The 15,907-nt window shown below is 28.4% G+C and overlaps 1 protein-coding gene across 1 annotated transcript in view; it reads left to right on the top strand.

Moving 5' to 3' along the window:
- Window positions 1–901: 901 nt before the first annotated feature.
- Window positions 902–15,907, top strand: part of LOC106469690 (folliculin-interacting protein 2-like) — a 43,078-nt gene continuing 28,072 nt past the window's right edge. The window contains exons 1-6 of the mRNA XM_013930198.2: window positions 902–975; window positions 3,171–3,352; window positions 4,702–4,787; window positions 6,815–6,935; window positions 12,134–12,306; window positions 13,981–14,098. Of these exons, the coding sequence (XP_013785652.1) occupies window positions 3,284–3,352; window positions 4,702–4,787; window positions 6,815–6,935; window positions 12,134–12,306; window positions 13,981–14,098 (567 nt within the window). The 5' untranslated portion in view covers window positions 902–975; window positions 3,171–3,283. The remainder of the gene's footprint in view (window positions 976–3,170; window positions 3,353–4,701; window positions 4,788–6,814; window positions 6,936–12,133; window positions 12,307–13,980; window positions 14,099–15,907) is intronic.

Here is a 15,907-nt window from a genome sequence, read left to right on the forward strand (position 1 = left end):
ATGAGGATAGAAGCTATTTAGTCTAAACATTTATGTGTTCGTGTTATAATTTGTGTTCATTCTAGAATGAAAGAAGCATAAGTTATGTTTATTTCCTAATTTTTTATGGTGGTTGCAAGATTGGTCAAATCTACCGAACCCGTACAGAGATTTGTTACTGAAAATAACAGATAAAATATAAAGTTTTTTAAAGAAACATTTGAGAAATATCTGGACATTATAAAGATTTCGCATGAGAAATTTGAAATTTTTCTGATGCATAAAAGTATTTTTAATCTTAAAATGAAAATTAATTTGCATGTTGGATAGTCAACATACGAAAAGAAATAAAAGGAACGAGAAAACATTGCTTTACAAACCTTAAGATATAATAAAAAAAAATTATATTTTACATATGAAAGCATTGTAATGTTTACTGGTAATCTGTCAAATTTTGTTAATATATGCTTACTAACTTAAAAGTTATAACATGAAAACTATAACAAGCACAAGATGGTTATGAGGTCGGTCCCAGAGACTGAGCCCTTGCTGAAATAGTTACGGGAGAAGTTTGATGAACAAAACTCGCTAAAGGACTGTCAGTGGCTCCCATTTGTTTTTTACAAACCTCTAACATGTCAGTTTTTGATAGTTATGTAAGCAGGTGATAATGTGTGTGTGTATACATATATATATATTTCTTTGTTGTTGTTGAAAAGGAAGCAGCATAAAATATGAAATAGTGCTTAATTCTTTTTCACCTTCACATAAGCACTACCTGAACATTCTTACACTTTTTTTTTAAGATCTAGCCAAACACAGGTTTTATGTAAATTTGTATAGTTAAATATTCAGATGAACAACAGCAAATTAGATAATACTTGTTTGACAAATTACAAATAAATTGTACATTTTCAGCTCACAGTGTACCAGTTGATGTTCCGGGTCACACCTCCATTTTCAAACAGGGGAACAACAGCAGTTATCCACCCTCTGGTATTTCATTTTACTTCTAATTATTTTCAGAAGTAAACATTTTCAAATCTTTTGTTTTTATATTAGAAAATGATGAATTTCTTAAATCTTGGGTTATTTTGTAAACTAGTAAAATATTTCCAGCTGTGATCATTTAGTGGGTGATCAGTAAGTTTTTTTGTATTTTTATTAAACTCAAAAAGTTTTAAATTGTGTTAGCTTAGAAAGTAATTGTGTAGTTTCATGCACAAACAAGTTAATGATAAGCACTAAAGATGAACATGTGGATTTAGAACTATGATGTGTATTTTTGGTTGTCAGAAAGGGAGAGAGGTAATGTGAAAGTTGAATATTTTTTGTTTTAGTCACTGAATCTAAGCACAACTTGAATTGATAGATCTGTCTATCAATCCTAACTATTCCATATAGATTTGCTGTCCAAATTCAATAGCTGTGTGTTTTTAACAGAAATTATTAAGTATCTTTGCGAATTTTATGAAATATTCTACGTAACACATCAAGTACTTTGTCAAATTTATATTTGTTGATCGTGGCTCAAACATTCTCACTTAAACATGTTTCAGGTTTAAAAGATGCATGTATGATAGATTTCCATCCTTCTCGTGTTATATGCATTTAAACTAGAAAGTCACTGACACATACCGTCCATATTATTTGAAAAAAAAAAAAGAGACTCAGATGTTTTCATCAAAATACATCTGTATATTGTCAGATTTTTAGAATTACACGAATAGCTCTTGCATATTTAACCCTATGATGACTATCTATTTACATTAGCTGCAACAAGTTAAACATATAAAAATCATCACATCTTTCAAATATCCATTTTAAAACACAAATAATACATAATTAATTAAAATATAAATGTAAAACATAAACGCAATCTGTCTATCAAATTAATATGTATAAAGTAAAAAACATTTTCCAAGTGCTACATACACCTCGAGAGAACAATGGACTTGGCTTGATTTCATTCCATTTCAAAACGAAGTTATACAGATACACTTACAACTTACTGTTACACATTACTGAGATTCAAGAGGGAAGTCTGCTCTTTCTGTTGGTTATAAGCATGCTAGTCAACTTAACTTCAAACTGTCGCATAGCAACATAGCTGTCACTTTTACAATGATTAAATTTTGGGGGAGAATGTCTTCTAAAGACTTTGAGAAACTAATGTAAGACATCTGTTTGTGTACTTTGGCCATCTACAGTAAATGTCTGCATTCCAAACACAGGTCCTTCTCTACCAGTTTTTTAAAGTTGAGAAATTGTAACCTTGAGTGTATCACATGACAGCAAAAACAGCAATTTTAATTTGTTGTTTTATATGTTTCTTTTTAAAATAAAGGAAAAAAAAACTTAGATAAAATAAAACTTTGAGTTGTAACATACCTGATGGTAATAATTTCATTAAAATACATTTATAGTAAAGTGGTTTAATTAAATTTTGAATATAACCTTGTAACATGCACAAAAGGGGGTTAACAGGGTTTAAAAATGGCATCAAAGCTATAGAGGTAAGTGCAGTGATATTTGAAAGAAAAACGAATTTAAAAATCATAGGTCCAGCTGTTGACATTATATTTTTAATAGGAATGAGATATATAAACATATGACCTATCTCCAGTAAACAAGGATTTGCAACAATATCAGTTCTGCCAAAGTAGGTTTTTGAAGAAGTCTGTACTTTCTGTCACTTTAGTTGAATATTCTGGTTAAGTTTAGCTTGCACAGAGGGAACGTGCTCAGCTTCTGAACTTGAAGTAAGAAGTCAGTGGCATTTTAAAAAGTGTTTTATAAATTATATTGTTGCTTACGTAGTTACTATTTTGTAAAGCAGTAGATGAATTTACTTTTAGTTATTTAAAATATTATATATAAATAATGAACAACATTATGATATACATAAAATTAAGAGTAGCATTTTGGTATTTTTTTTTTGTTTATTTTGAAACCTCATTTCTTCCTGGCATTGATAATTCATATATTGAAAGAACATGTATATACACACACCAACATTTACATAAATGTTATGGATTTTGCCAGACTCTAAATGGATCTGTTGGATTCCCAAGTAACAAAATAGAAATCACCATACAGTTTCTGTAATTTCTAGTCCTGTTTTTTAATATGGTAATTTTATATGCAAGTTTTTTTCCCTAAGAATGTATAAATAATAATATTGTTTGCAGACTCTCTACATTCCAGTAGCAGCACTAGCCTATGTAGTTTTCCTGACACTGCCAGTTCTAGTCTGTCTCATTCTGGTAGTTTCAGTAGTCTCCAACGACGCTGGCTTCGAAATATGGCCACTAGTATGGAGGTATGGCTACAACGACAACGTCTCTCAGAAGATTCAGCTCAAAATGAAGAGGTAAAGTTTAGGGCATATAAAGTAATGTAGAATAGTAATTCAATTATATTATTAAAAGCATTTCTCCATTCTTCGTGCTTTTGCCCTTAACACACCTTGGGACGAGTTGAGGCCCTTAACACACCCTGGGATGAGTTGAGGCTGAATGGTGCTCACACAAACTCAAACAAAGCCGACCAATTGTTGTCGCTGCTAGATTTCAAGCTTTTCCTATCATTTCCTCTCTGCTCATATTAACACAACACTAGGAGTGTCGCTAGAATTGTATGTATTCATATTTTTTCATGACAGGCATGACTGACAAGTGTAATCATTGTGGTGCTTTATCATTTGTAAACAAGAGCATACAGATAAAAACACAATTGTTATCAACAACGAAGTGTATTCAGACATGAACAATTATGTGTGGCACTTTAACGAGTTCCTTCAATGAAAGCAATCAGAATTCAGAGATGTTTTGTTAAGAAAGATCAATAAACGTGATTTAGAAATGGACATTATGTTTTATTTTTAAAAAAACTGAATTGATGAGCAAAGCAAGTTAGGGTGTCTTGTACACAAAAAAGTTTGATTTTTAATAAAGATTACAAAACAGACCAGACTTGCATAACTTAAAGTTAATTGAGAAAACTTTAGTGTGGTAAGTGATTACTATGATTTCCAAAGAAATCTTAACCTTTATCAGTAGTTGAGTCTGTTTTAATTGGGCAATATATTAAATATGTATAATTAGTCCTCAGAGGTCCTGATTTTTTTAATGAACTGAATATTACATTTTTTTAACATAAAAGGGACTTTTTTTTTTAGTAATAAATATTTATCAGTCAGTTATGAGAAAAGCTATTTAGTTAACTTAAGTATTTTATACTTTGCATTATTGTAAAACTGCAATAGAAAATTTAAGTAGACACTAAATGGAAACAAACACCGTGGGTTATTTTTGAAGAAACTTGAATATCTTTTTACAAGAAGTGGAACATTGGTTAAAAAGATGAATTACAAACATGAAATTGATTATTTCATTTATGAGTTAGTGTTACATTTACAAGAGATGGACAACTTTAAGAAGTTGGGTAGACTAAGTTTAGGAATGAAGGCCAGGTGGGTTAGTATAATGTCTTTTCAGTATATTTGTAATGTGCATTAATTCTGAATCTAAATAGAGCAACATAACTAATACATTGCAAAAGATAATTTCAGTAAAAATTAAAACCATTTGCTGCCTGTTTTTTTTCTTTGTGATAGATCAGTGTAACTTTGCAAAGTTGATTAATGCTAATTATATTTTATTTTGGGACAAATAAAAATGTATTTGTGGTTGTAATATGTCTAAACATTTACTTTTACAGCTAAAGAAATCTTCAGAACAGTCAAGAACAAGATTAGGTCTGAGTTTGATTATATCCCTAGAAGAGGAAAGTGAGGAAGAAGAAAGGTGATTTTATTTTATTTTTTTTTGAAATTAGGTGCAACTTTTCTTTTAAGGGAGTTTGTGATTATGACAAATACATTATACATGCAAGTTTGGGTGGTGTACTTAGATACAACTATATGTAAATTATTAAGGATCATTACACAAGAAAGAGCTATTGATTCTGAATTGTTTCTTAAAGCTTTGAAAAAAATATATTTTTCCTTGGAGAAGAATTTGTTCTGTTTTGTTCAAATCTGCAGAGTTCATGACTTCTGTTGTTTGTATAGCTTAATTTTTGCAAGGGTGTAAGTAAATATAAAGGAAAAAGCATTATAAACGTTAATATGATGATGATATTTTATTGAAACTGTTCTGTAAATATAAATTTAATAGAGGTAAATCATTATTTCCTAGTGGGATTTAAGTTTCTTAGATATTTGTATAAACATTCCAAGAAACAACTTTTTTATTTAAAGTTATGAAATTTAAAAAGATCCATAAACCTTAGTTTATTTTAACTTTCAATTCATCTTTGTATGTGGCAAATGTTTGACAGCAGCAAGATTTAAGGGTGTTAAAACTTTATGTTTTGGGAAAAGAGCTATTTAATTGCACTTTCTAATTATATAATTAATGTTTGATTAATAAATGTAAAGATTAAGACTGGCAGCTATTTGTAGCAAGTGTACACTTCCTGTCATTCAGAAATATTTGTGATAGTTTCTTGAAATTTTTAAAGAACTTTTCATGGAAATTCTGTGGTTTTATAATTATTTTATATTTGTATAAACCTACTAAAATTCGAAATGTTTAGATATTTGTCATATAAAATATTTCAATCTTACAGTCAGTATATTGATTGAAATTGTACAATCATTTTGGCCTTTGTCAATAAAGTTATACATATTTCTACTAGAATTTCAAAGAAGTTGTATTTTTTCCTAAGTTGGAGGAACTATTTTTTTTTGTACAGCCCTATAGTCCTATGTCTAGTCCTATTATTTATATAGTTGTGATATGATACATATCAGTATTAAAGCTTAAGTGCGACTGAAACTATAACTTTAAAGTGTAGTTGAATTTGATGTAATTGATCAAGAAATAGGAAAACATTTCACCAAATATTTTCAGTTATTTTGATGCACTCAGAGAGAGATATTTTTGTATGAGTAACCATAATTCTAGGTGCATTTAATCAATATTGAGCTCAAAAATATGTATCTTACTACTATAAAAGATTGTGGTTGTTAGGCTGTTATTATAAAACAGTTATATTGAATTTTCAACATATTTTCTTGTAATTAATGTAATAGAAGACGGCTTGACCCAGAAAGGAATTTATATTGTTTTAAATTGTGTAACTTATAAGTTTGTGTATTATCTGTAATTGGGAAATTAGGAGATGATCGTTTTTGAAAAACTGTTTAAGCATAACAACTTTAGTTTTTGTTTTCTAATCATAAAACTTTTTATTCTATTGGTAAATCTGCATACCATTCATATTCAAAAGCATTTAAATCATTTTAAATTAGTAAGATTTTTTACCATTTATGTGGAATAAAGAAATTGTAACAGTTTCGTTATAAAGTTCATCTATTTTTCATCAAACTTTCTTACTTTTCGAGGGAAGTTTTCAAAAGATAAAATAAATAAATAGGAAGAGAATAAGTTGAGATTTATCATAGGTAACAATCTTTTAATGATAGTTACTAGAAGTTTACCTTAATAAGAATGCCAGTTAAAGAATTTAAGAATGTTAATGACTTGCTTTAAAAAAACACTTCCATTATCAAGTTTAATGTTAGCTTGGAAATCAATAATAAATAGCATACGTGAATTTTTCAAGAAAAATCTAAATGAAACCTTTGAAAATCCTTTGTGATTTTTAGGAATAATGACATAAAAAATTGTTTGTTTGAAAATTTTTATGTACTAAAATATTCTGGATGATATTGTAAAGTAAAATAGGACTAATATTAACCATACATTTTATTTATTGATCTTCAATAAGTTATGTAAATAAAAATGGAAATTTTCTTTATTTCTAGGAGATTTCACAGTTTCTTTTTCTCTCACATTGCACTGATAGAAGGTCACATACACCGACTGAAAGATACTGTGCTGGAAAGTTACTTAAACCGCAAGAATTTTGTAAATGCCATATACAAGGTATTGATAGGCAATGATTGTCTTAATGTCACTTGTGTTCATTCCAGTAGTTTTTGGTAATTAGGAACAAATACTCAAAAAACCTTATATTTAAAAAAAATAATAATACTTCTCTTGATGTAAAATTAATTTTATGACTAGCGTTTGATATTTTGAGTCTGTTCAAAGATTTAAACATTACAAAAATAACATACTGTAAACAGTAGCAAGTACTCACGGCACTGAATAGCACCTCATTTGTCAACTAAATAGGTAAAAGTCTACTATCGGCACCGAAATATGACTTCACCAATAATATCTGTTATACATTTCAGTGATTCTGTATTTGTAATTAATTCCTTAATTTGAATATTCTCATTACAGATAAAAGTCTATATATATATATATATATATATATATATATTTTTACTGTATTATTTTTAGTTTTGAGCTGTTGTTGCAGGAATCGATTTAAAATTGAAGATGTTTAGCAAGATACTCCTTTCATGTCAGACATAATAATTGAAAAGCACTTTTCCTAAGATTTGTTTGCATGTTTTTTTCATTCGAGCGATTGTTGTGCAGAGAAAGCTATTTAAATTAACCTAGAGGTAATTTTCTTACATTGTAAATGAAGAGACTTTGCTGACCAATATGTTACCTGTCAAACCATGTATTATTATATTACATATATCATAGATAACTTTACTTATCCTTACCATTCTTGTAGACTCTACTTAGAATTGTGGCATTGAAAGAGAGAATTCTTCCCTGTATCTGTACTTATTCTTACTATTCGTGCTGACTTTACTTAGAATTGTTACACTCTTTAAAATTCCTTATACTGGTTACACAGTCAGCTGTTTCATTATGAAGTTTTGTGGCATTATCGCATTGATCCTTTTCTTTCATTGTCAAATTTGTTGTAAACTTTTATCTAAGTAAAGGTCTATTCAGGTCCTACTAATCAATCATCTGTTTTTTCTATCTTTCAAATCATGTGGTATTGTAGAGATAATTCTATCCTTTGTCTATATGTTTATAGTGTTTATTGCTGTTTGTAAAGTGTTCTTCTTTTATATCATAAATTTTGTGTGTTTTAGTATTGTTTCATATTCTACATTGCCACATATTACAATCAACCTGTAGGCCAAAATGTAATGGCATGAATAATGTTGCACCCACCATATGAATTAGTTGATAAAAAATTTAGTTTCCAAAATTACTTCTGTGATGTGTGTGTGTTTATAAAGCATTATGCAAGAGTTTGTTCAGCATGTTATAAAACTGAAATAATAATAATCATGATGTGCCATAATGATTCTAAAGTTGATAAATACTAAATGGGTCTAACTTACATCTAGCGAAGGATATGGATAAATAGGTAAAATTATGTATTTTTATTAGTCTAATCAAAAAATGCTTGCTTCTTCTTGACCTTGTATAGTTTAGACCCATAGATATTTTTTTGGTCTTCTGAGATAATAATTACACAAGTGTTTGATTTAATAGTGGTTTCTGTAGCTATAAATATTTTAATTATGGATGTGGATATAACATGCAATTGTGGTGAAATTTTTTTTCATAAGTTATGTTCTTTGAAATTTTGCGCTTGTGTATGATGAGTTAATTCCTTATTATGCAGTCTGACAGATTTTTCCATTTAGAGCTTTGTTCTCTACACTTGCTTTAATTTGGTAATTTTTGTTCCAGATTTAGAAATATGTTTTATGTTGTTCTGTATGTTGCGAAATTGCTAATCCTACACCATTGTGTCTTGCTTGCTTACTAAGCAGAAGGGGATAACTGAATGCCTAAGTGGTGTGTTTATCTAGTAATCAGTGCAATTAAAGTACAGAGGTATCAGAGACAGTGAATTGCTTTTCACATGGTATAGCTTAGTCTTATTTCACTGCTGATTAGAGCTGGATGATTAAAGAAATTTGCTAATTGGTTAGTTGTTAGCCTTATTTTAGTTTTTTGAAAGACAGTTTTGAACTACCCTGCATTGAATATTATAAACATCTTTAGGTGGTTTAGCGTATGGCCAAAACTAGTATTTTTTTAAATATTTTATTTCTGAGGTTTTTTTTTGGGTAATAAAGTTTTTTAATTGCATATAAAAAGTTGCTTGAAAATATCTTTAAGTACCCTGAGGAGAGCACTATTTTGTTTAAACGATGCAACTAATTATAAATATGAGAAATACTTATTATAATAGTTACTAGTGAGATTACCAGTAGGTACAGGATAACATACGTTACATACACTTAAATCTTCAGATTGAGTTAAATTTCATTTGAATACGAATGTATTGAGGGGTTTAATCATTTGGTGGTGAATATAATTTACACAACCACATTTAGGCAATTACATGGATAATTTACATGTGTCGTCTTTATGCAAAGGGACAGTAAACATGTGCCACTTGTTAGGTATATATGAGAATAAGATTATCATGGGTATAAAATGAGCCATTATTTTATACACAACAATAGGCTAGTGCAAAGTGAGACAACAACATATTTTGCATTAACAAAGTACCAATTACGCACATCTATATTTTTGTTACATGTTTATTTGTTATTGCACATTAGGCCAAAAAAATTAAGTGTGTTTGTACTAACATTGCAAGGAAAACTTAGGGTAGATATGTATTAATGTTTAAGCAAATTTGTTTTCATGCATTCTGTCAAATCAAGAATTAATTGACTTTCAGTTTTTTATTTAATTTCACATCTGTTTTTTATTTTATTTTTACCAAATATGAATTGTTTTTTCTTTGTATAGCTTATTACTTCCCATATAGCCTATGGGATGGGGGCTGAAGTCTATGTTTCTAATACAGAGTTGCTGGAATAGACTTTCAATTAAGATACACTAGGGAAATGCCCCCCCAGTGGCTCAGCAGTATGTCTGAGGACATACAATACTAAAACCAGGTTTTGATACTTGTGGTGGGCACAGCACAGAAAGCCCATTGTGTGGCTTTGTGCTTAACTACAAACAAACACTAGGGAAATAGTAGCTGTAGTTGATCTTTATGCACCTAACTGAATTTACTTCATAATTACATTTAATAGTTCTTTATGGAATTATCAATTATGCTTTTTTAATACAAAATTCAAATTCATGAAATAATTATCAAATTACCAAAACTTTTTATTGATATGTAGTCATTGTTGAACTATATTTTTTGATTTGTATAATTGTATATACAATTATAAACATTTAATACATTAACATTATCCATAAAAAGTAAGCTCTAATTTTCCTTAGGCAACAAATTTTAATAAATTGATACAATCCACAAAATAAAATAAACCCCGATTTTCCAAACTTTCCCTAAACATGTTATTTCTGAGTATTGCACTATCTGCATAACATCTTGTGCATATTAAAAGTTTGTTTTAAAAATGTCACAGTTGAAATTTTCCACAGAGTAGATCAATAATTAATTTCACTTGCAAAGAAAGTATTTGTTATTTGCAAGAATTTTGAAATAAGCAAGAGAACACTCCCTGGTCATAAAAAGGCCTGTTCACCCTTGCATGTTGAGTTACTTCTCTGAATGAAATGAGACACATGTTGCCAAATATAATGAGCTAAGTGATACTACTCTTTTTAGTAGTATCTAGATTGTTGTACATTAAGCAGTTGGACAGTGTTGTTAGAGATCAACACTTTGAGAAACTGTTATTCAAAAAAGAATATTTGTATAGTTCCCATCAATAAACTGAAACAAACATCAATGAAAAAGCTAAAAGAGCTTTAATTTCTGTCTTGGGAAACCAAAAATGTGAAATTTATACAAATATATTGAGAAGCAACATATAAGTTATTCACTTAGGCTTATTAGCACTTTAATAATAATGAACATGACAGTACTTGAAGCCAAGAGGTAGTGTTTGTGTTTTCATTATGAAAGGTATAGTCTGTTGTTTTGTTGTTGTTGGTTGGAATGTTAGTACATCTAGTTTTATTTTTGTTAATCTTTATTTTTATTGTTATTATACTCTTATTATAGAGATTCTTTTGCATTGTCAGCATAATATATGTATTTAGGACTAATCTTAAATCCCCTAAGCTGGTCGAACCTCATGAGATGTTATTGGTTTACAGCTGAAAATATTGTTAAGAGCTAGGGTTACCCAAGTGATGGAACAATGGATTCTAATTTTTATAAGTAGAAACGTAAAAAAGTATGTTTAATTAGGTGTATTCATTACCATGTTAATATTTAGTTTTGCTATAAGTAGAGAGCTTTCTCTGTTCGGAAGTTAGTATTAACGACAGAATAAAAACATGCAATATTTTAATAAAGATTTGATGATCATTATGATTTTGACTTTTTGACTGACACAATTTCAAGTTACAACTGAAAAGGTGAGCATGTTTAGTGACAACAGGAACTGAACCTGAGACCTTCAAATCACAATGGAATCCCCCCCTAATAGCTGGGCTATGGCAGAAAAAAAATTAACAAAGTTGAATTGACCAAAAAATAATGATAATTTGAGAAATCATAATAGTAGCATTTTTGTTTGCATGTGTAGTTGGAATAATTGAAAATAATTGTGATTAAAAGCACTAATTTCAATTAATTGATTATTTTCATGAGTCATTAAGCTGAACAAATTTGAATTAATCAAAAATATTAACATTAAGTCATAATGGTAATATTTTGATTAGTTGATATAATCAGAAACTAATAACTGGAAATATTAATTTTAATTAGTTGAATATTTTCATGGCATTAATCAATTTAATGTCATTTCTATTAATTGATTATGTGACATGACACTTAATTGATGTCATAGGGAATTGATTATGTTGATTGATCACCCAAATCTTCTGCTGAAAATTCATTCTCGCAAGTTGATACAAGTACATGGATTTGGCAGAAATGTAATCACATTATTGAGGTACTGAGGTGAATGTTTTTCTCTAAGAATGAATTACTTATAAAATTGAAAGTCCTGTATTTTTGGGTAAGTTTATACAGAGTTTATTTTTGTAAGATGTTGGATCAGATTGTAATATCTTCAGATGTGTTGTGAATCTTAGTTACAGTTATAAAGAAACATATTTTATGAGCTTGCAAAAACTCCCATTCAAAGATTTTAATCAGGTTTGGAAATAGAAATGTGTCATGAATACCAAAGTTGCAATTTATTTCATACATAATAAGAAATGCAATTGTTTAACATTTTCTGTAGGGTGTAGAGCAGCTTCAGATGTCTCTGCAAGATCTTTTCACAGGCCCTCGCCTCTTGTCTCCAGTTTGGTTGTCTATGATGTCTCCCAATGTTAATCATCATCTTCATTGTGCAAAATTCATTAGTGAGCTTGTCTCATTGATTGAGGAGTTTGATACCAAGAATACAAATTTGTACGTATTTTTATAAATTTATGAATTATAACACTTGATATCAAACAAGATGAAATTTTAAGTTCTTGAGACAAGTTTTCTAGAGAAAGTCTAGTCAGGGAATTATTTCCACTTTCTGAATTTATACTTATGAAAATACTTTAAAATGGTGAGACAACTTAACTAGATATTAGGCTTAAAGTAGTATTTTGTTTTCAAAATGCTCATTGATTTGAAGCATTTTGTTAGTTAATAAAAGTGATACATCTTTTAAACCTCAATTATTGATGCAAAACAATGATATTTGTGCTACATGTTCTAACCACTTATTTTGCCACATGATACTTGAATAAACCAATTAAAGTATTTTTTGTGTCTTGCAAGTCATACTATAGATCAGCGTTTCTCAAACTATGTTCTGCAGAACACTGGTGTTCCATCTGAGATTGATAGTGGCTTCGTGAGAAAATCATGATTTTAAATTATAATAAAATATTTAACACTTTATGTACGATCATAACTTATTATGAAATATTTTCTTATGTATTAGAATTAGATAATATCGATTTTGCATTGAAGAAGAATTATAGAAGATTCCATATCTATTCTACATAATATCTTAGTGAAGTGGTTTGTACCTAAAATATATTATAAGCATAAAAATGTAAAAAACTCATTAATATGTAATTTGATTAAATAGATAAATGAATAATATACAAATATAGAGAGCACTGCATATGCAACATAACCTCTACACTATTTCTGGTGTCTAGTGTTCCATAAGCTTTTTCTCAGTTAAATAGAGTTTCGTGGCGAAAAAAGTTTGGGGAACAATTCTATAGATGATACTATAGAAACAAGTTTAAAGTATTTATATTTTTATTCTTGTCTCCAAACTCAATTCATATGTTGTTAGTATTTACTTTAGAATCATGAATATTTAAAATAATATTAAAGATACCCTTTATAAATACTTTAGAACTTAAAGAAAATTACATTGGATGAAAAAATTTTCTTTTAAAATTGAATGAACTTCATTACTTAAAATGTTCATCAAATTTTGTGCTATCAACAGTGTTTGCATTTTGTTAAGAATATACACAATAAGTTATTAAAGATAATAATTTTTATTTTTAGAGCAATAATGGGTTGTTTTTTTTTACTCTTTTAAAATTACTTTTGAGCAGCTAAGGCTTTATAATATTTTCTATAAGAGTTTGATTTTGTTTAACCAAAGGAGTTTCAGAAAGATATGACAGGAATTGTTGTTTTAAAACACAAAATCAGTATTTTAAGAACTTTTGTGGCCAGTGTAGTTACAGAATGAAAGGATACAGAAAAGATAAAAGTTATTCTGATATTTATAAATACTTGACAATTTACTGTATTACAGAACAACTAGTAATAATTAATTTGTGAATCTTTGTAAAGGGCATTTTATTATACACACATTACAAGTAATATCCTTTTTAAAAATATAAATATTATCAGGAATATAAAACATTAATCTATGAAATGTTCTGAGAATAATAATGTAGTCAATCTTTGTTAATTATTTCTGCTAAAGTCAGTTAAAACCTTTTACTTTGCAAATAGCAATCTGAAGTGTATTAGCAGACCAAAAAACTTCTGTGTGATGCTGTTCAAGTTGTAAATTTAATGTTTTAATTGTTTTGTTTTTTAATTTTGTTTCAGCTTTGTCAGCACATTGTTGACAGCTGTCCTGACACATCATTTGGCATGGGTTCCTACAGTTACCCCATCTGGTGTTGCAACGAACCAGGTTGAACATCGGAAACACAGAGCTTGTTGGGTGTGTAACTTGTCATGCAATATACATATTTTAACCATTTCCATATCAGTTGGGGTCAGAGTGCATGTCATCACATTTTGTAGACTTGCATTACAAATTTTTATTAAACTACTATTTTATGAATGTATATCCATGAATTTGGAATCAAATTGTAATTTGTAATTCAAATTTTAGTATTATAAATTATTTAATTTTTGAGTTTAAAATTAAATACGAAAACTAAGTATCAATGTTTTGTGTGTCACATCATCTTCTCCATTGGATCAGATTGTATTGTGGGTGTCTTAAAATATGAAGTCTACAGTTTTAACTGAATTATAAACTCAAATTACCAATACTGATAAGCTAGAACATATAATAAGAACCCCCTACCTCTTCTATTTGCTGAGGTATTATTATCTTTAGTGAACCAACCTCTTCCTCTTTTGAAAATATTTGTTTACTTATGCCAACTTCTCTCAATTACATGTTTACAACCAATTGAAAGCACTTATCTTGAACTATGCAGTTTTGTTAGTCTTCCTAAACTTCTTACTTGGGTAAAGCTGTTATTACCATTGCATGGTTTGAAGAGTGGTAATCAAGATGATATACAGATAGGAAATGGGATTTTTTTAGACCCAAATACAGCTTAGTTAGGAAGCCTAATAAATTACCGTGGAATTTTGTGGTATTGGTATAGTAATTTATAATTTTGTGTTATTTCAAAATGCATATGTAAAACCTATAAAAATTACGTTTTTTACATCTTCTACGTTCAAAATTCAACCACGCTAAGCATGAGTATAAAAAACTTTGTAGCATCGTAAGAAGTAGAGATCATTGTTTTCTATATATTTTTTATTTTCTGTTTTAAGAAAAATAACTGAAATTTAAAAACTTATTTGTAAATAGTAATAAATATATATGTATGCATAATGTATGATAACTGAAATGTGATTGTATTTTACAAAAAACTGGCACACTAGTTCTAAGACTAAAAAGAGTAAAGGCCAATTTTATGGTATTCAATATGATAACATGAGCTGCATGTGCACCACATGATTTACAACTTATGTGGCAAGATTATTAGTCAGACAAGGATCAAAGGTCAATACAACAAAAATTTAATAAACATAAATAGATGTATACTATTATAAGATTTCATTTATTTAGAATAAATATTTGTGGTTTTATATTTAAATTTGCAGTCATTCTAGAATGAAAAAAGGGTAATTGTAAAGAAAATAATAGATAAGATATAAATTTTTTCTAAAAAAAACGTTTAATAATTATTTAGGAGGTTATAGAGATTACACAACTGAAATTTTTTTTGACAATTGTCAGATGAAGAAAAGTATTTTTAGTCTTTAAATCAAAATTACTTTGCATGTTGAATATTAAACATTCCAAAATAAAAAATTCATGAGCAAATCTTTAATAAAAAAAATCTTACTACTAAATTAAAACCTGATATTTTGTGTATGAAAGCCTTGTAATGTTTACTGATAATTTACAAAATTTCATGAAGATATGCATACATTATCAAAAGTTATAGTATGGCTAATGTCATGGTTACTTTGGTGGTTACATACTGGGTGCAATGTATCAAGCTCTGTACTCAAAAAGTTAATCTGTGTAATAATAATTTTGGAAAAGCTTAGTATCATAACTGGTGAAACATTTTTTCCTTAGAAAATATTGATATTTGAAGTATCTTTTATTTATTTTTTCCCCTTCTTTTTTTTTTTTTTTTTTTTTAGCTTTTTTTTTTAGCTTTTTTTTTTAGCTTCATTATTGAAATACTGTGGTAAGTTTTTTAGTTAAATT

This window comes from Limulus polyphemus, unplaced genomic scaffold (assembly GCF_000517525.1).
Source record: "Limulus polyphemus unplaced genomic scaffold, Limulus_polyphemus-2.1.2 Scaffold3614, whole genome shotgun sequence".
Lineage (NCBI taxonomy): Eukaryota > Metazoa > Arthropoda > Merostomata > Xiphosura > Limulidae > Limulus > Limulus polyphemus.